The following is a 22,079-nucleotide window of genomic DNA, read 5'->3' as shown; positions in this document are numbered from 1 at the left end:
TCACTTTCCCTGCTGCATCTTTGCTGCTTACAATTATATTACCTTCTATATAAATGGAGCTCGCTGATGGTAGTACATATACATCTTGCTGATGGATAGGTATTCTTATTTCATCATTATCCTTAAAACTGTTATTATATGGATTATAACTATGAATTTCAAAGCTTTCAATAGAATTTTCATGATGTGGTTATTGAATTACATCAAGCATTTTTTTAATAATTTAAATCCAAGGGCTTGTAGAAACTTTTTATTATTTAAAGTAATTTTTCTGACGCGTAACCGCTGAGACCGTCTTCTTTTCCTGGCTACGAATGTAGAAATGTTCTTTTTCTTGTTATCAACAAGGCTTTTATTGAAAACGAGCATAGTATTCTTTTTTAATCACTGCTTTTTATAATAAAACAACTTTATTATTTGTTCAAATGTTTTACAGATAAATGTTTAAGTCATCACGAGTTCTTGACATATACTGACTCAATATGTACAATGGCAGTTACTTTTATTTTTTTATTTTTCTAGACGACCAAAATGACTTTAAAAAGTTCAAACATAAATGTCCACAATTAAATAAATGACTTCCTTGAAGGTTATCATAGTTATATCGAATATTCGATCCAACATATTCAATAAATTCTTTCGGAGGTTTTAAATTTCCATAGCTATCGAAGTATTCGATGTTTTCATCAAGTTTGGCATAGGCTACCCAGTGAGTTCCAGAGTTCTTAGAGCAATCTAAATTTATAACCCCACATTCCATTTGAAGTGGTTTTTCTGGTAATTCACCTCTCATATAGACACCACGGAAAAATGGTATATTTTAAAATATCAACATTTGTTAACGCTCTTCTAGGTAGCCGATCAGTTAGTTTTTTTGTTCAATGACATAAATTCCTAGTCCATCTTTGTAAGGCTTAAGATGTAATCCTTCTCCGACCTTGAATGATTTCTTCTGAATATCACCCATTTTTAAGGTTGAAAAGTGTTTTCGCGCAGTTCTATATTCATTTATAGCTCTAGTGATTCCTGCGACACCTCCAGCTATGCTACCAGCAGCAGACAATCCCGCAAAAATAGGAATTAAAGAAAGTAAACCACCAGTCTTAGGTACTGGTATCACTCTTGGTAATTGAACAGGAAGGTCGGATGCAAATTCTTGAGCTGTAGCGAGTGCTAATTCAGTCAACATTTTTTTACATTTCGGTTTTAGATTTTTAATGTGCTGTTTTGCATGTGAAACTACATTTTTAAATGTGTTTCTAAAACCCTTTCCAGAAGCCACTTTCTTTGTTACATCCAGTTGTTTTACTTTATTAATTTTATTATTTAGTTTGATATTTCGTTTACTCGTCATCGTAGTAATTAAGTAGTCTTTCCTATTCAACTATTGAAATACTAATGACATAAAAATCATAATCAATCAATATTTATTCCGATTATATATTTAGGTACTTCAATTCTAAACTGATGTAGAGGTGATTTTTTTTTGTTTTCACAAAATATTTGTCTTATCTATCCAGCTATTTTCACTGGCTGGAAGTCCTAACCATTTAACATAAACTTTATCCCCCTTTTTTTTCAAAACCTTTTCAACTAGATATAAATCAGGATATTTAGTTTTCGAGATTTCTTGAGCGTAAAATGCACCTAAAATAGGTCTACCCCGAGAATCTTCCAATAAATAAGTAGTTGGATTAGTATGATTCACTTTGATAATCTTAAATATTTCAGTAGACCAGTTAGGGGTATAGCCTTTCTCAAAAATTCCTTTGTACTTACTTATTCTTATAAAATCACCAACTTTGTATTTATCACACTCTTTTATTTTTTTACATTGTGAAATGCTATTAATAATGGATAATATAGAATCTTTATTATCATGTGTAATCGATGCAGGCTCCCGCCCAATAGTTCTATGAAAAGTATGATTATATTCATGTATTTTTTTAGCAAGTGTACCATCCATCCATTTATAATTTCCTTTTAAATGAAATTCTTTATAAAGCTTACTTTTCAACGTTCTTATCAATCGTTCCACAATAGAAGCTTTTTTAGAAGAATATGTAGAATAATGATTTATGTTATATTTCTTTACAATATATCTAAATTTATCATTATAAAATTCTTTACCTAAATCTGTCTGTAAATTTTTTGGTACTCGTCCTCCTTTCAATATTTCTAAAAATGATTTAGATACTAGTTCCTTATTCTTTTGTTTAATCGGTACTGTCCAAGCATATTTGGAGAAGCAATCGATTACCACTAATATATATTTATAACCACTGTTTACCTTCGAAATCGCTTGCATATCCATCAAATCGGCTTGCCAGAGGTCATCTATATCTCTCAATAATACTTTCCGTCTAGGAAAGTTAACTCTAGCATTTTTATGAATTTCATTTATGACATCTGCTTTGCTCATGATAATAATTTAATTTTGAACCACATTCAATAATATCAACTTCCTTTAATTTATAATGATGCGATCTTGCAAAGAGTTTATTAAATTTAAGCTCACGATTTTGAACAATCGAATTTATCTTCAAAAATATTATTTTTTAGTTTGAAATTTCTTTGTGACGTTTATGTCTATATTATTCATATCCACTGGAAATGTAAAATGTCAAATAAAATATATAATTACTATTAAATTTATTGTTAATATTACTTATTCAACTACCAATTGAACACTGATGTTGTTTATTATATCATACATCTTTTTATTTATTTATTTTATTTATTTATTTATTACATGGAAAACTTACAGCTATATTAATCTAAATAACTCTAAAATGGATGACTGAAAGCCAATAACAAGTTTTCACTTATAGCAATTTTATATCTGAGATGAGCAAACAAATACCGCAACTATTAAGCTAAAATAATATAAAACAATGCAAGCTATTTTATAATATATACTATATTTTATTACTATATACTATATTTTACAATATAATATATTAACAGCAACAGTTCACATGTACATTTTATTTAAAGAAATCAAGAGCCAAGCACTTTCGTGCCGAGGATACACTCGTCATGAATGGATCGAAATCGTGTTGCTTACAAATTTTGTTAAAGTTTGCAATTGCACGCACAATATAACTATTTTGTCTGTAATTTGATGACGCTTTAGGCAATAGCAAAGGCGGTATTGAACGAATTGATTTGCATGGGACGTTTATATATAATTTGGACAATAAATCTGGGCAATCTATATCGTTATTAAAGATTTTTAGGACGAAGATAAAATCGGCAGTCTCGCGTCGAATGAAAAGCGGCAACAGATGATATTTACGACAGAGTTCAAGGTAGTTCCCGGAGTGGTAAGAGATTTTCTGATGGAAGCAAAGGTACTTTATGAAACGTTTTTGGATGTTTTCAATACGATCTATGTAACAGTGGTAACGCGGATTCCAAACTTGAGAAACGTATTCTAAAAGGCTACGCACAAATGTACAATACAGAATTTTAAGGGTTTTGGCTTCATTAAAACAATTGGAAGTACGCATTATAAACCCAAGTGATTTAGACGCTTTTTTAACAATAGTGTCAATGTGAACATCAAAAAGCAACTTACTATCGTGAAGAACACCTAAGTCGCGCATCGCATGACATCTAGGTAAAGGTTGGCCAAGTAGATAATAGTTTGTGGCCAGAGCAGTACGCTTTCGAGTGAATGTGACTACTGAGCACTTAGAGACATTGAGGTCTAATTTATTGACGCAGCAGTACTCTTCAAGCCGCGAAAGGTCCGCCTGAAGTACCGCCATATCGTCCAACGACGATATTGTGTTGAAAATTTTCATATCATCTGCGAAGCAGAGTAGTTTAGACGATTTTAGACACAAGGAAATGTCATTAACATATATTATAAATAACAACGGGCCTATCAGAGAACCTTGCGGAACACCGCTAGGAACATGGACCCAGCTGGACATGTAATTATTCAGAACAACGGCCTGCGTTCTATTTTCAATATAAGACGAAAACCATCTAAGTAGATCTCCATGTATACCTATGCAGTTCAACTTATGCAATAGGATTTTATGGTCTATTCGGTCAAATGCCTTGCTATAGTCAGTGTAGATGACGTCAACCTGTTGGCCATTATCTAATGCAGATGTAATGAAGTCGTTGAATAGAATTAAATTAGTTGTAGTTGATCGACCTTTTAGGAAACCATGTTGAAAGGTATTAAGCGACCTAGCAAGAGTGGGATATAACTGACTATACACTATTCTTTCAAACACTTTGGCTATTATACATAGTTTTGATATCGGTCTATAATTTGTGATTTCCGTTTTTGGTCCTTTTTTGTGCACTGGTGTAATAAAGGCTGACTTCCAAATCTTAGGGACTACACCTAAGGACAAAGATTTCTCAAATAACATGGTGATAGGTATAGAAATAGATGATGCACATCTTATTAGTAGTTGTGCTGATATGTTGTCCGGACCGGCGGATTTAGAAGTATCAAGATTACGGAGTTGATTCGACACCTCCTCAAGTTTGATTTCAACAGACCAGATGTCTGCTGTAGAGTTAGATGAATGTAATATAGAAAGAGGGGCGCGATTCGAGTTACTGTTACTAGCAGCAGTAGGATCGAGAAAGTTAGAATAAAAGTATGAGGAAAATGCTTCACAGATAGTTTCACCTGAATGAAGCTGTACGTCGTTGTAAGCAAGCGTACTAGGGATAGCGTTAGAATTATGGCGGTTTTTAATAAAGGTCCAAAAGTGTTTCGGATTAGCTTTTATAGAATTCTCTGTTCGGCTTAGGTAAAGATTGTAACACTCCCTTTCCATGAGCTTCACTCTGTCACGTAACAATTTGTAAGTCTGTTCGTCTGATTTATTGCCATATTTCTTGAATTTCTTAAAATATTTATATTTCTCCCTAATAGATTTAATAAGTGATGCATTGTACCACGCCGGATATGAACTTTTTCTTATGTATTTGTGCGGAATGAATTTATTTTGAAGTTCAATAATTTTCTGATTAAAATATTCGACAGACGCATCCATGGATCGTAACGAGAATTCATGTTTCCAATCAACCGCCAAAATTTCAGCATTAAGTGATTGAAAATCACCTTTGTGATAGAAATAACGAACTCGCGGTGCACTGTCTAACTTGGGTATAGCAAAAAGGTCAAAATTAATTATCAATGCCGGATGGTAGGCGTCAATCGGTACTAAAGCGTCGGTACACTCCGATACAGTTATTTTATTATTAGATAGGGCCAAATCGAGAATCTTCCCGTAACTATTAACTACACCATTATATTGTCCAAGGCCTAGCACGCACAGCTCATCAGCCAGTAAGTATTCGTCATTAGTGGTTAGGTGGTCCGGGGTGAATGATTGACCTTCACATGAAACCCAGGAGATGCCACTCATGTTGAAGTCACCAATGACTAAAAACGGATCGTCAGGATTACTTAACATGGTGTTATTGAGTTGAGAGAGAAAGTTATTTAATTGTGAAGAAAATGATAGGCCGTCATTTTGTTTACAAAGATAAATAACACAGACATAAAGATTTACATAATTACGAGAGTCCGACTTTTTAATCCGAATTTTGAGCCAAAGATCCTCCGCTGTTGATTGGAGAAGCGGCTGCGAGGTAGCCTGTAATTCTCTGCGCACTGCGATTAGTACACCACCACCTCGCGATTGACCAGTGCAATCGTAATTCCGATCGCGACGCCAGACTATGTACCGGTCATCAAACAACTCTGAATCGAAAATACCATCCATTAGCCAACTTTCAGTCAATAGAACAATATCGTAGGAGTTCATTAAAACTTGACGGTAAAAAACGTCGGTTTTAGTACGTAACCCCCGAACGTTCTGGTAATAGATGGACAGCCGACGATCGCCTTTAACAGTCATTGCAGATAACTACAACATTTGTATATGCAACAGATATGATTAAATTAAACCAATTCAATTCAAAATAAACGTGCGCTAATTTATTGTATTCAATAGACATCATAGAATGAAGGTAGAGGGTCTGGTTGAGTGCAATTAAAAACAAATAGTTAAAAACAATTGTGCGAAGAGGTAAGCAATAGAACGCTGTGTGCGCAAGTGCAAGTGAAAAAACTATATTTTTGTTAGTTAATATTGTTGCGTTAACAGCGCGATATCGAATACAAAAGTGTATTATGCGAGAACAAAAGAGAGGTGTCCTATTAGTTAACGAGGCAGGCGTGCAAAACCTTTTACAAAAACAAGAACAAATGACTGATTTTGATAAGTACAAAAATAGATTGATTATGACGAGTTCAAAATAGTGAACTGAAAAATCTCCTAATACATTTTGGCAATATTTTATACAATTTTGTTTAAATTACTCGAGTTAACAATGACAAATGCTTTGCAAGTGCTATTTTTGCGAACATGAATCTTACCATGCTTAACCCACACATATTCGTATTGCTTTTCTTTAGCAATGTTTTTAACATTGGATAACAGTTTTTTCATATCCGTGCTTAAATGATCGTTAACATAGACACGTTGTGGTACTCCCTGAAGTCCTAAATCGATGGTAGATAGGTTCCTGACACACCGCGCAGCAGCAATAAAATCTTCCTTAAAATATCTGTTGAGGAAACTAACGATGATTAGTTTCTCATTAGAGTTGTACATGGGGACTCTAGAGATGTAATTGATTTGCGACTTCGGACATGCGTAACCGATCTTGCGTCCAATTGCATCCATTACTGAGAAAAGGTTCTCACCCTTTTTAAGCGGGATGCCCTTGATCTCAACATTGTTTAACCGTGATCGCTGCTCTTGCGCAGAAAGATCTTGCTTTGCCTTTGCCAATTCGGCATGAAGTGTGCTTAAGTCAGTATTGCCAATCTGTGTGACTTTAGATTCAACGTCCATTAGCCTGGCATTGAATTCTTCTACCTTCGCGTGGGAGAAATCGCAGGCTATCTTTAGCTCCGACAGTTCATCTTTGATAAGTCTTATGTCGTCGACCAGAGCTGGTAGACTAGAAAGCTGACGCTTCATATCTCTAATTTCGCGGAGGATGGTTTCTAAAGAGGCTGCATCAGGGGCCTCAATATGTGCCGGAAACACACTGGCAGCGGGAGAGGAAAGTTTACACGAGGCACATCTCCACTGGGCTCTTCTTTCCGCTCCTAACTTACGCCACCCGGTTTCAGAGATACTCGCGCATCCAAAGTCAAGGAACTTCTTACAGGAACCACACTGAACCCCATCAATGAATTTGGTGTTACACATTGCACACAACTTCATTTTATTTTATTTGACTTCAAGTAAATTGAAAAACCAAGAGCGAACTGTTACTATAAAGGTTGACGATCTATGCAATTCTAAGGGACAAGCGGCAAGCGTGCAGTACGAATGAATGCTCAATGAACACTGAACTGAACTTATTATTCAATGATGTCTGCTTCCTTTAATTCTTCAATAATTGATACAATTTCATTATCATGATTACTATTGCCAGCACTTTTTGATGCGATTAGTAATTTTAACCTTTCAATTAATTCATTAGGATCATCCCAATAAACGTAGTCAGTATCGTTTTTATATTTTTTAAATTTACACAATGAACCCCCAGTTTTGGTTTGTATATTATTTTTTTCTATTTTATCAATTTGGTCAGAATACAGTGGTTTTATTATTTGACAGTATTTTATTCCTTTGTCACCTTTCATTTGCCCGTTAGGATTATAGTCTCGTTTATGCACATGTGTACTGTCAAGCATTTGTTTGTACATTACTTTATCTTTATCTGTTACTATTTTAAGATTGGGTTTATTACGTAGTAAAAGTTCTTTTAATCCTGAAGTAAAATCATATTTGTTACCATCTATTGTAATAATATACGATTTATCATCATTTGGTTCATTTTTTTAAGCGACATATAGACTATAGAGTTACCCATCATTAATTTAGATTACGTCACGTACGTCAGTGGCAGCGGTTTACTGCGAACTATATTGCGTAAAAAAAATAGTAAACAAGTAATCTGCTTTCTAAAATATATCGCGAAGTGAAGTAAAGTGTGTTAACAACATCTGTGATTATTATCTAATCATAATTCGCTCAATTTCACTAAATAGTTTGTGATATGTGTGAAACTGTTTCTTAGTCTTACCTTACAATATCGGTATAATTTTAATCTCGGCAGCAGTAAATTTAAACTTTAGCGGCTATATATATTATTTTTCTAAAACCGTTACTAGTGAATTAAAGGTAAAAAGTGGTCGCCTAAACTTTAAGTTAAAATATTTATTAAACTTTTTTGTAAAATATAAAGTGGCGCCATCTGTTGACTGCAATGCCGAAGTGTCGTGCGTGTGGCAAATATACGGCGAATGCTGACTGTGTGCGTTGCACCAAGTGTACAAATGTTTACCACCGCGGCTGCAGCGGCCTGCCTACTGGTCCTATCCCTCTAGGGTTCGCTTGTCATAGCTGCAAGGCCAAGAACGACGTCTCGTCAGAAAGCTCGAGCCCCGGTGATGACATAATGGCCCCCGGAAAAGGCGAGGCCGAATGTACCCGAATGCTCGGCGAGCTCATCCGGGAGGTCCAGGGACTTCGTAGCGACCTCAAAGAAACACGAGATGAGATAAAACAGTTTAAGGCCGATCTGCAAGCTTGCTGTAGACGCATAACTTCGGTCGAAGAAAAGGTTCTAGAAGTAGAAAAAAAAATTGCCTCAAAAACTATCAATAACGTTGATCACCTCGAGAATACGATAGCGGACCTGAGGATACAGTTGAATGATCGTGATCAAGAGCTGCTGCTGAATGATGTTGAAATAGCAGGGCTACCTGAGGAGAGAAACGAGAACGTCCTCCATCTCGTCAGCGTTGTAGCTGTGAAGCTGGGGCTGACCCTAGAGGATCGCGACATTGTGCACGCGGAGCGGCAGGGCGCCGTGAGACGCAACCGCGGCGACGGTGAAGGCGCGCCGCAGCAACCGCGACCGCTGGTCGTGCGGCTGGCGCGCAGGGCTCAACGCGACGCCTTGCTCCGCGCCGCGCGCGTCCGTCGCGGCCTCACCACGGCCGATATGAACATTGCTGGGACGCCGAGGAAATTCTACGTCAACGAGCGACTCACGCGGAATAATCGACAGCTGTTCGGTAAGACGCGCGAAGCGGCTTCCCGCTTGCAATGGAAGTACGTGTGGACAAAAGGTGGCCGAATATTCACAAGGAAGGAAGAAGGTAAGGCTATTGAACGAATCAGTAGTGAAGAAGACATCAAAAAAATTTTTGGGTCTTAAATAGTTGGTCAGTAATATGTAGTGATAAACGCTTCTACATCGCAGGGTGTACTTGTCTTGCACTGTTTCGGGTCCAGTACGCTTGCATTTACCCTTTTTGTTTCCACTGTTGTTTTGTGTTATTTTATTTAATAAGTTGTTATTGTAATTTAAAAAAAAATTGCTTGTTAACTTATATTAATTTTGCGCAATATTTAACACATTACTTTTGTATAATCGGTGCGCCAACAACTTATGTACAGTTACTTAATTTCTCGTTGTTTACATGTTTTTATATTTGGAATAAAATTGTACTTTTGTATGTCTTTTTCCTTTCTTCTTGTATATCATATGTCTGTTGCAATGCTGTTTGGTTGGGTCTTTGCTATTTTGTTTTTAACTATTTAAAATCTTATTTATTTAGGTGTATATGGAATCTCATAATGTTATTATATTTTACTGTGTTATGTGGGAAGGTTATTGTGTTAATTAATCTTATATCGGAAAATATAAATAATGTTTTCATAAATAGACCATTCAGAACCTTTTTACATATTATAATTAAATCATCGATAAATCTATTTTATTTAAAGCAAAATTTGAGTACGTTCATTAACCGGCCTTAAGTCATATTTAAAGCTAGGTTATCTTAACGTCGGCTCACTAAACACATATTGTGATGATTTCGTGGCACTTGTCGAGCGCCATGCGTTAGATGTGTTGGCGGTGGGCGAGACGTGGCTACGCGCGGGCGAGGAGCAGAGCGCCCCGCGTCCCGCCGGCTACCGGCTACAGCACGCGCCGCGTCCACGTTCCGTGCGTAATGGCAGAGGCGGCGGGGTCGGATTCTACATAAAACGCGGTATAAATGCGCGCATATACGCACATCCCGTCGACCCATCGCTTACTTATGTCGAGCAAATGTGGTTAACGCTAAAGATTGATAACAAGATGCTCGCTATAGGCACCGCGTACCGTCCACCGTGGCTCGACGCCGACTCATTTTTTGACGCACTAACTGTATCGATTAACTCGTTAGCGGTCTGTGATGACATTATACTTCTCGGCGATTTTAACATTGATATGCTCCGCCCTAATGATGTGAAGGTTGGTAAGTTTAACACATTCTTATATAGCTTGGACTTAGTACAACTGGTCACGTCCCCTACCCACTTTACCGACCACAGCCAAACCCTGATTGATGTTATTTGTACCAATACGAGAACGCGTAGGATTGAGATTGAACCTGTCGCACCTCTGAGTAATCATTCCTTATTAATTTGTGAATTACTCAGTGAAAGAAGTAAGATACACGCGAAAAAAATTAGATACAGGCCACTCAAAGATATACCAATAGAAGATTTTGATTTAACATTAAATTCCATTGATTGGAACGAAGTAACTCGTATACAGGATATAGATCGTAAGGTATCATCATTCAATTTCTTTGTTAGTTATTTATTTGACGTATTTGCACCAATAAAAACCAGTGTAATCAAGGCACAAAACCAACCTTGGATAACAGACATAATTAAATTAATGATGAAGCTTCGGAATGCAGCCCATAAACGGTATTTAAAAACAAAACTAGTTTCCCATAAAATGTATTACAAAAATCTGAAAACTTTAGTTATCAATTCTATTCACAATGAAAAGAGGGCATATTTTGATCATAATATAAATAATAATTTACATAAACCTAAAATTTTATGGCATAATTTAAAGTCAACAATATTGCCGTCGAACAAATATACTCCCTTACCTCCCTATCTGGCTGACCCTGACAATATTGTGGTTTGTGGTTTAAGATCTTTATTTCTCTAAGAATTTACAAAATTCACTGTACGAGAAAACAAAATTATAACTTACAAATCAAATTACACCAGTAGTCTAATTTGGCATATTAAGTTTTATACACATTTTATATTAAATTTACATTTTACTAACAAATTTTTTTAGTTTGTTTTTAAATGATGACATTGTTTTTATATCACGGATATTTCTAGGCAAATTATTATATAACTGCACTCCCTCAAATGTTACACTTTTGTGACCAAAATTTGTTCTAGGTTTTGGTAATTTTAATTTGTCTTTGCTTCTGGTTTGATATCTATGAGTCCTCTTTTTAAATATTATTTGCGAATTTGTCTCATGTGTTAAGATTTTCCTAATGAGAATACACGTATTATATATGTAAAGTTGTTTTATATTAAATTTATTTGTTTTTATATAAATTTCAGAAGTCGGTGAAAGGTAATGGAATCTAAACAATGTTTTAATAAGTTTATTTTGTGTCCTTTGTAAAGCATCTAGGGTCGTCTTTGAAGCAGAACCCCATACCTCTACTAAATATTCTAGATGTGGTTTAACTAATGAATTATAGACAATGTGTTGGATTCGCGGTGGAATACAGTTATTTACTCTTCGTAAGACTCCAATCAGGCTACAAAGTTTTGTGCGTAAATGGTTAATATGTGTTTTCCAAGTTAATTTGCTATCTAAATGAAGGCCGAGATATTTTTCAGTACTAGATTGATTTATAGTTTTATTATTTATTACTAGAGGTGCATGGTTTGGTATTTTTTTATTTTTTGCTGCAAATATCATGTAAGAAGTTTTAGAAACATTTATTGTTAGTAAATTATACTTTAGCCAGTCTTGTAATATATTTAAATCGCTTTGGGCCTGCGCAACAATATCATGAATAGAATGTGCAAAGTAAAAAAGACAAGTATCATCTGCATAAAGTGTGATTTGACCTTTTAGTCCCAACTTGCTTATGTCATTTATGTAGATTAAAAATAAGAGGGGACCAATTATTGAGCCCTGCGGAATTCCACAGGTAATTTCACATGGTTTACTTTGATATTCATTTATTTTAACTATTTGTTTGCGGTTTGTAAGATAAGATTGTAAAGTTTGATATGCTGTGTCAGTGATTCCTAAAGCATTAAGCTTTTGTAAGAGGACACTATGACTCACAGTATCAAAAGCCTTTTTTAGGTCAATAAATATTCCAAGTGAAATATGTTTCTTATCTATATTTGTTTTAATTTTAGTTATAAGATCGATCGTTGCAGTTAGTGTATTTGATTTGGGTCGGAAGCCGTACTGATCTTGAGTAAAGAAATTAAATGATGTTAAGTATTCGTTAAGTCGTGAATATATCACCTTTTCAAAGATTTTAGAAACTATTGGTAGCACTGAAATGGGTCGGTAATTACTTGGATCAGTTTTAGATCCTGATTTATATATTGGCGACACCTTAGCTACCTTTAAACTATCGGGGAAGCTGCCTTTAGAGAATGATTCATTTATACATTGTGTTAAACATTGAATTATACAATCCTTAATGCATTTTATACTTTTTGTATTTATGTTGTCGATTCCAGAACTTGAATTTATATGTAAATTATCAATTATTTTACTAACTTCTTGAAGTGTGCATGGTCTAAATTGTGAGAGTGTTTGTTTTCCTGATTGTAAATAATAGGTTGTATATGTATTTATTGGATAATGATGGTACTTTTTACATATTTCATTAGCTAAACAAGTACCAATACTAGAGAAAAAATTATTAAACGACTCACAGATAGCTGTACCATCAACAATATCAACTGAATCTATAATTAACTTATGGGGAATGCAGTTATCTTCGCTTTTGTTTATGGCTAACTTGTTAATAACTTTCCACATTTTTTTAGGATTCTTCTTGTTTTCTTTAAATAGATTTGTATAGTAATTACACTTTGAATTTTTAATAGTATTATGCACATAATTCTTTTGTTTTTGGTAAAGATTTTTCAAATAGCTATTTGAAGGATTAGCTTTTAACTTTTTCCACAGCTTGTTGCGTAGGTTTATGCCTTCGATAATAGTACGATTTATCCAGTCCTTTTGTGGTAAATTTAGTATTTTAACTTTTTTCATGGTATTTTTACTTATATTAAGTTTAATTATATCTTCGAGACTTGAATAATCCAGGTTAGATAGTTTTTTTGACATCATTCATACTATTATACAGTCCAGTATAATTAATTGCGCTGTACGATTTTTTTCTTTTCTTAGGTGATTTTTGATTGAACATTTCAAGGCATATCTGCTTATGATCCGACATAGGTGAATCGATAATAGATATCTGAAAACTGTGATTATTGTAAATGTTGGTTAATACGTGATCGATTATTGTTTTTGTTGTTTCTGTCTCTCGTGTGCAGTAGACTTTAGTAACTTTATTCAAAATTTCGTAACCGGCTTCTTCTAGCATACTTGTGTAACAGTTCGTATTTCTTTCATTTTTTAATAAATCTAAGTTAAAATCTCCAAATACAATTGTTCTTTTTCTTTTTTCTAGTTGTACTGAAAATGTGTCAAGAAATGTTTTTAAATTGGTGTCACCAGGTTTATACACGAGGCCGACATTCAGTGAATAGTTTTCTATATATATCCACAAAAAATTGTTTCCATATACATATTGTTGTTCTGTAACATAGTGTTTTAAGTTATTATGGATGAATATCGACACTCCGCCTCCGGTTTTGTCCGTTCTGTAGTTGTAATAATGCGTGTAATTTGGTATTTGAAGAACTTTGGCATCGCTATCCGATTTTATCCAGGTTTCTGTTAGTAAAACTAAATGTATATGATGTTTAAAAGAAGACAGTATACATTTTAGCTCGTCGAATTTACCAGGTTTAAGTATGCTTCTAGTATTTATGTATAAATAATTTATTGAAGAGGAGGTGTTGGGTAAGCATTGATAGTTGTTCGCTAAGTTGTGCAAAACATTACTAGGGTGTCCATAATTTTTAGAAGTTTCGTATATTCTGTTTTCAAAATTTAGTTTTTTGTTAACTTTATAATTTTCGGAATTCCATTCAAGTATTTAATAGCAAGGCTAGTTTCACAATTTTGCTGACGGCTTTGTATTTCTTCGCGTAGTTTATTCATATAGTCTCTTTGCATTGGCGTTTGATCGGAGTATACACGAATGTTATTACTTATTTTAGATTTATTGCGCAGGATGTGCATAACTACATCTCGCGATGAAAAACATACTTTTATCGGCCGATGTTTGTCTGGATTGTACTTTCCTAATCTGAAGAGTTTTATCGGCTTAGGGCAATCGGAATATATTTCTTTTATATGTTTTAATACTACCTGCAGGTCATGCTCTTGTCTGGCAGCAGTAACGGTGTTCGTACTTTCCGGTATACCAAAGATTATAATGTTTGTTTCCCGAGATGAGCGTTCTTTGAGTTCTATAATAAGTTTTTCATGACGTAAACATAGTGTTTCATCTGGTTGAGTATTTTTAGCGTATTCTAGTTCTTTTACGTTTTTCTCCAAAATTATTAGTCTGTTTTCTGTGTTCAAATTTTCTTTAATGACATTCTGTATTTGAATTTTCATTGAGTATTGTTCCGCCAATATATTTTCCATGGAAGTATTTATGTTTTTTAGATCTGTTTTCAAATGGTTAATTTCTTGAAATATTCTGTCTGTACATTCACCTTGACTATTTTTAAAATCATTGAGAAATTGTAAAATATCTTTTCTGAAGTTTTGAAATTCTTCTTTGAAATTAAACTCTTCTTCAGGTTGTTTTCTCTTCCGTAGTGTTGGACGCTGTTCCATAGTGGGTAGGTTGCGTAAATCAGGGAAAGACTCGCTGCCGCCTGTTTTATTATCCTTATTCGGCGAACGCATCAAACTCATGGTCACCCTATATTACAGCGCACCTTGTGTCGGTATATGCGGGTAGTTGAAATTTTTTGATATTGTTGTTACTGATTCAATCGCGCCACAGTATTGTACAATTCACAGCTCACTGATAAACACAATATTTAAAACTAGACCTTAATCAAATCACATAAAGCTTAAATTGGGAAGCAGTCACTTTAAATAATAATGCATATTTCACATTACGCACGTCTATGCATGTCGACTACTGGCACGCTACTCTACTACGCTACTACGCTAATATTAATTGTCATTTTCTAAATATACCGGGAATTCCCCATGCTGACCCGTCTACTTTGAGTTATTTCGACACACATCTACATCCGAATAATGCCAATTTCTCCCTTCATCCTGTTAGCGAGCTGTTTATTTCCAAAATTATTAATAATCTTAAATCAAATGCAGAGGGCATTGATGGTATTACTCTGAAAATGCTGCTTATGACGCTGCCACAGTCTCTCAGTGCGATAACTTCTATTGTAAATTGTTCAATAACATCATCCACATTTCCGAAAATATGGAAGACCGCTATAATTCGACCTTTGCCAAAAAAACCCTAACCCTCAGGAATTGAAAGATCTTCGCCCAATCAGTGTACTCCCATTTCTATCGAAAATCGTTGAGAAAGTCGTCTGGATTCAGCTAACAGACTATCTAGAAAATAACAGCATACTTCCCGAATTCCAATCTGGTTTTAGGAAAAGTCACAGTACCACCACAGCACTGTTAGATGTAACAGACAACATTATCTCCGCTCAGGACGAAGGCCTGTGCATATTGCTGGTACTTCTAGATTTTTCAAGGGCTTTTGATTGTATAGACATATCCCTGCTTCTTTCTAAAATGTCATATTACGGTTTCAAGTCGGATACAGTGCAGTGGTTTCAGAGCTTCCTCACAAACCGTGGTCAGTGTGTGGAAATAACTCGGGACAGCGGTCAGACACAACGCTCGGCTTACAGATCTCTTGAAAGAGGCACCCCACAAGGAACCATCCTCTCTCCTCTCCTGTTTATTTTATACACAGCGGATATCATAAAATGTATAGAAAATTGTAAATATCACCTTTATGCCGATGACTTACAAATATACATTTCATTTAGGAGTGGCGAATGGGCCTCCGCCGTACGGTCCCTTAACGAGGATCTCGACAGAATACAACGTTGGTCCGAGAATAACTGTCTCGTTCTCAACCCTTCTAAGACGAAATATATGATCTTTGGATCACAATATCAGATCAACAATATTCCGCCAGACTGTCAGGTTACGTTGGGGCCCGAAGTCGTTGAGCGCGTTTACGAAGCCAAAAACTTGGGATTACTACTCGAACCAAGCTTGCGCTACGAAAAGCATATTTCGGGAGTCGTACGCAGCTGCTTCTACAGGTTAAAAGTGTTGTACAAAGTTCGGAGGTATTTAAGTGAACGGCTTCGTATCCAACTAGTGGAGGCGCTGGTATTATCGAAATTAAATTATTCAGACACAGTGTACGGACCTCGTTTATATGCTAGGACTGAAAAACTAATCCAACGGGTACAAAATGCATGTGCTAGATTTTGCTTCTCGATACCACCGCGAAATCACGTTACGTCATTCCTAAATGAGCATAACATGTTAAAAATCACGTATCGCAGAAAACTTCACTTAGCGTGCTTGCTCTTTGAGATTATAAAAACAGAAGCTCCAAAATACCTGAGCAATAAACTGATTTTTACAAGGAGCAAGGGCTCTGAACAGGGGCGACGTTTTCCGCAATTGTGCACCCAACGTCACAAGTCTGCCGCGTTCCGAGGTAGCTTTCGGTATGCGGCAACAAAGTGTTGGAACAACATCCCGCCGCCTATTAAGAGCGCACGCACCAAAATCACATTTAAAAGCAAATTGAGATCGTTTTTGATGCAAATTCAAAAAGAGTTGTGAATGCTTAATCAGACCTACAGACCCCTCTTTTGTTTTTTTCCCAATTATTACTATTTTTTTCCCCTTTCCAAATTATACTTTTTACTCTCAACCTAATCAAAATTCGTAATTATATATATTTTTTTTTAGAATCACCTTATTTCACTTATACATTTATGAGAATTAAGAATTATTTACTGCTGTAACTGACGCACTGACGTACAGGCTTTTACAGAATATCAGCGCTTATTTCTGAAAAGAAATAAGCACAATGCTGAGTAAAGGCCTTGTCCATTCAGCATTGCAAACCTAGTAGGAACTTTGATTTTTTTATACTTGTTAATATGTGCATGCTTGTTGCTTTTTTATTATTTTTTTTTTTTAAATAGTTTTTGTGTTTTTTCCCTCCTTTCAGCATGTTTGTTATTTTTTTTTTGTTTTTACTTTTTTATTGTTTACTTTCTAATTAATGTTATGCTTTCTGAATGGATTAAATGAGTTTATTATTATTATTATTATTATTATTAATTTATTATTTTCACTACGTATTCCAAACGGCACGTTTATATCACCATAGATATCCATAATGTCTTCTTTTTTGAGGGAAATGTTTGTATTATCATTTTCCTCCGACTCAGAGTTTTCATCATTTTGTGAATCAGAACATTCTAATGCATCATTGGAGCTCGCTGTAACCAAATCCTTAAAATCTTCATATTCTATGGAAGAATCTTTTTCATTTAAGATTTTGTTATAATTTTCAAGTTTAGTCTCTATGATAGTCATTGTTTTCAAGGTTAGAATTATTATTATCATGATAATTTTGTTTTTTTTATACGAATCTCCAAAGGCTGTATTATAGGTTTATATACTTTTTTAAACTTTAGGTTAGCTTCGTCTTCCTCGTTGTTGAGCTTTTTTATTTTATTGTTTATATTATTTACTGATTTTATAAGTTCTTTTTTATTTGCATATCCATCTGTTGGGGATGCAATGTAGTTCTTGAACTTTTGAATAAAATGCTTCTATAATGTGTAAGATGTATAATTTTCAATCACGTTTTTACAATGGTTGCAATAAGAAGGGAAAAAAAGTTGCGATTGCGTTACTTTAAAAATGTGCTAATGTCATCTGTCAGTTGTCGTATTATGTCATCTGTCAGTCACAAGTTTCGTTCAACATACCGCCCACCAAAAGGACAGATGGTCCTTTTCTAGATGTCTAAGTTATACAAAACAAAATATGCAATCAACTAATAAAATGAAAGAACGTTAATACAATTAAAAGATGTTAAAGAAAAAATAAACTAATAATTGATAGGCAATGGGCATAAATTGACTGCTGGTCTCTAGACGGTCGAACCATGAGATCCGCTGCTACTCCAAACACTGTAGACTCTGATCAATCCGCCTTCTCCTGGATGTTTGGCTGTAATTCTACCAAGAGACCACTTTCCTGGCGGTAGAGTGAAATCTTTAATTAGTACAATGTATCCAATCTTGAATTCTTTCTCTAGCTTCAGCCATTTGGGGCGTTGTTGTAGTCTTGACAGATATTCATTTTGCCAGCGCCGCCAAATATCTTGTACTAACTTCTGTGTGTGTTGCCAACAAGCTAAGGGTGAAATTTTGATGTCCTTGAGGTCTGGTGAAGGCACCACGATTGGAGCTTCACCTATTAAAAAGTGTCCAGGGGTAAGAGGAGTGAGATTATCTGGATCATTGTCATCTATTGGACTTAACGGGCGTGAATTTAAGCAAGCTTCTACTTGGCATAAAACTGTTGTCATTTCTTCGTACGTAAGGTGAGTTGAAATTATTCTTTTTAAATGGTATTTTATAGACTTGACGCCAGCCTCCCACAATCCGCCAAAGTGAGGGCTGTGAGCTGGAATAAAATGCCATTGAGTGCCTTCTGTGGCTAGTTGTTGTGCGATATGACCAGAAAATTGTAGTTTAGCCTCATTCCAGGCATCGGCCAGTTGCTTATCTGCACCAACGAAGTTTCTTCCTTGGTCGCTCCATAAATGACTGCATTTGCCTCTTCGTGAGACGAAACGTCGAAAAGCACCTATGAAGGCTTCGGAAGTGAGATCGCCCACTAATTCGATCTGGATAGCTTTGGTAGCTGTGCATATGAAAATTGCTATGTAAGTTTTCGTCGTTCTGTTTCCTCGACCCTTGCACATCAACATTTGAAAAGGACCGGCAAAATCGACTCCTGTGTTCAGAAAAGGTCTGGATGGCAGCACTCTTTGCTTAGGTAAGTCTCCCATTAATTGCGTTCTTGATATTGCTTTTATTCTTGCACATATTAGACAACGGTGTACGTGTTGTTTAACTTGTGATTTTACTCTTAATATCCAGTATTTTGAACGTAAATAGCACAACATTAATTGTGCGCTGCCATGCAGCGTTTTGGCATGTGCATCTTCTATTAAATATTGAACAAGAAAGTTTGTGTTTCCAATAACTATAGGATGCTTTCTGTTTTGATCTAGGTCTGCGTGTCTGAGACGACCGCCCACCCTGAGAATATTTTCTTCGTCTAAGAAAGGGCTAAGTGACTTCAATTTACTTTTCTTGCTTACTTGCTTTTTATTCTTTAGCTTACTAATATCTGCGTGAAATTCTTCTTCTTGTGCTTTTCTAATACAAAATTTTAATGCTTCTTCTATCTCTTTCACTGTGATTTCTTTTGCGTTTGCTTTTATATGTTTTTTAAAATTTAAAAATCTTTTGCAATATACAATTGTATTGAGTAATTCACTTAAGTTATCAAAATTTTCTAATTGTGACATTAATGTTGTTTCTTCTTTTACAGGTTCATCAGTAATCAGGTAAGTAATTTCAGGTTTGTTTTTATCCATTAATTTATTTTTCATTTCTAATTGTGTTGGTTCTATATCTTGTTTAATAATTTTAATATCTTTTTCAGATAACCAATTTGCACCATTCCACCACAAATCGCATGTCTTCAGAGCTGACAGCAGCATTCCTCGAGAAGCTGGATCTGCGGGATTGTCTTGTGATTGTACATGGTTCCAGTGGTTGTGGTTGATATTCTCTATGATTTCTATTACACGATTTGCTACAAAAAGTTTCCAGCGGTTGGGATCTCCAGAAAGCCAAGAAATGACAATTGACGAGTCTGACCATGCATACATCTGTGAGGTAGGTATTCTTAGTGCTTCACCAATTTGCTTCATAAGTTTGGATAGTAGCAAGGCTCCACAAAGTTCTAAGCGAGGTAAGAAAATTGTTTTGAGTGGTGCTACTCGTGTCCTTGCAGCAATTAAGTTTGTTTCTATTCTGCCATTTGTTTCAGTTCTAATGTAAACTACTGCAGCATATGCATGTGTTGAAGCATCGCTGAATCCGTGTAATTGTATTTTATCTTTGTTAGTAGTGGTTGTTCCAATCCATCTTTTCACTTTAATATTTTGGACTGTGTCAAAATCAAATCTTAATTGTCGCCATTCTTGTTCTAGTTCTTCACTGACTGTTTCATCCCATGTTAGTTACTGTAGCCATAGTTTTTGCATTAACATTTTTGCCAAAACAATACTTGGTGCAATCCAGCCAAGTGGATCGAAAAATTTTGTATGTCTGATAAGATGCTTCGTTTTGTAATAGACTTTCCGATTTGTGATAGGCTTAGTGAATATTCAAAGCTGTCTGTGTTTAGATTCCATGTTATACCTAATGCTTTTATTGTGCCGTCTAAATTCATATCAACTTTAACATTTGCAGATCTTTTGTTTTCTTCAATGGACTGTAAGAATTGAATGTTGTTGGATGACCATTTTCTTAGTTGGAAGCCTCCCTTTTCTAGAATAGTTGTAATTTCATGAGCTAAAGTTATTGCTTCTTCTGGTGTATCAGCACCTGAGAGAAGATCATCCATGTAGAAATCCTTACTAATATTATAAATGCGAAAGTAACTCTGTCTGTCTGTCTGTCTGTCTGTCTGTCTGTCTCGCTTTCACGCAAAAATTACTGAACCGATTTAAATGAAATTTTGTACACAAATAGCCTAGAGCCTGAGGATGGACATAGGCTACATTTTAACGCGAAAAAGGGTTTGCAAGGGGTTGAACGTGGGGGTGAAAGTTTGTATGGAATTATCGTCATTTTTACAGTTGGAAGCTTGAAACTTATTTTTGAGGTTGCTAATTCTATATAAATAAATATGAAATTAAATTTTTGTAAAAAATTTACCCTCGAGGGTGTTAAATAACAATAGGGGATGAAATTTTGTTTTGCAATATATTCGGTTTTGGTGAATGTTTTGTTTAATATGCTTTGCTGTAACCCTTACCAATATTTAGTCTAGAGCCTGAGAAAAGACGTAGTCTACATTTTAACGCGAAAAAGGGGTTTGAAGGGGTTGAAAGTGGGGGTGAAAGTTTGTATGGAATTATCGTCATTTTTACAGGTAGAAGGTTGAAACTTATTTTCAAGGCTGCTACTTTGATAAAGATAAATATGAAATTAAATTTTTGTAAAATTTCACCCCCATGGGTGCTAAATAACAATAGGGGATGAAATTTTGTTTGGCAATATGTGAGGTTTTGTTGAATGTTTTCTTTAATATGTTTTGCTATTACCCTTACCAATATTTAGTCTAGAGCCTGAGGAAGGACATAGGGCACATTTTAACGCGAAAAAGGGTTTGCAAGGGGTTGAACGTGGGGGTGAAAGTTTGTATGGAATTATCGTCATTTTTACAGTTGGAAGCTTGAAACTTATTTTTGAGGTTGCTAATTCTATATAAATAAATATGAAATTAAATTTTTGTAAAAAATTTACCCCCAAGGGTGCTAAATAACAATAGGGGATGAAATTTAGATTGGCAATATGCTCGGTTTTGGTGAATGTTTTGTTTAATATGTTTTGCTGTTATCCTTGCCAATATTTAGTCTAGAGCCTGAGGAAAAACGTAGGCTACATTTTAACGCGAAAAGGGGGTTGTAAGGGGTTGAAAGAGGGGGTGGAAAATTGTATGGAAGTATCGTCTTCTTTTACAGTTAGAAGCTTGAAACTTATTTTTGAGGCTGCTAATTTGATATAAAGAAATTAATATTCAATATTTGAAAAAAAGTTTACTTTTAAGGGTGCTAAATAACAATTAGGGATGAAATTTTGTTTGGGAATATTTTAGATTTTGTT

General features: G+C 35.2%; 2 protein-coding genes across 2 annotated transcripts; one reads left to right on the top strand and one right to left on the bottom strand.

Moving 5' to 3' along the window:
* Positions 1 to 810: 810 nt before the first annotated feature.
* Positions 811 to 9,288, top strand: LOC123722877. Its single transcript, XM_045685444.1, has 4 exons — positions 811 to 853; positions 997 to 1,125; positions 1,276 to 1,355; positions 8,749 to 9,288. The coding sequence occupies exons 1-4, from the start codon at positions 811 to 813 to the stop codon at positions 9,286 to 9,288; spliced, it is 792 nt and encodes a 263-aa protein (XP_045541400.1).
* An 8,968-nt stretch (positions 9,289 to 18,256) lies between these two features.
* On the bottom strand, positions 18,257 to 20,074 carry LOC123722876. Its single transcript, XM_045685443.1, has one exon. The coding sequence runs from the start codon at positions 20,072 to 20,074 to the stop codon at positions 18,257 to 18,259; it is 1,818 nt and encodes a 605-aa protein (XP_045541399.1).
* Positions 20,075 to 22,079: the final 2,005 nt, after the last annotated feature.

The sequence above is a fragment of the Papilio machaon genome, chromosome W (assembly GCF_912999745.1).
Source record: "Papilio machaon chromosome W, ilPapMach1.1, whole genome shotgun sequence".
NCBI lineage: Eukaryota > Metazoa > Arthropoda > Insecta > Lepidoptera > Papilionidae > Papilio > Papilio machaon.
This window is presented reverse-complemented; position numbering and strand designations above follow the sequence as displayed.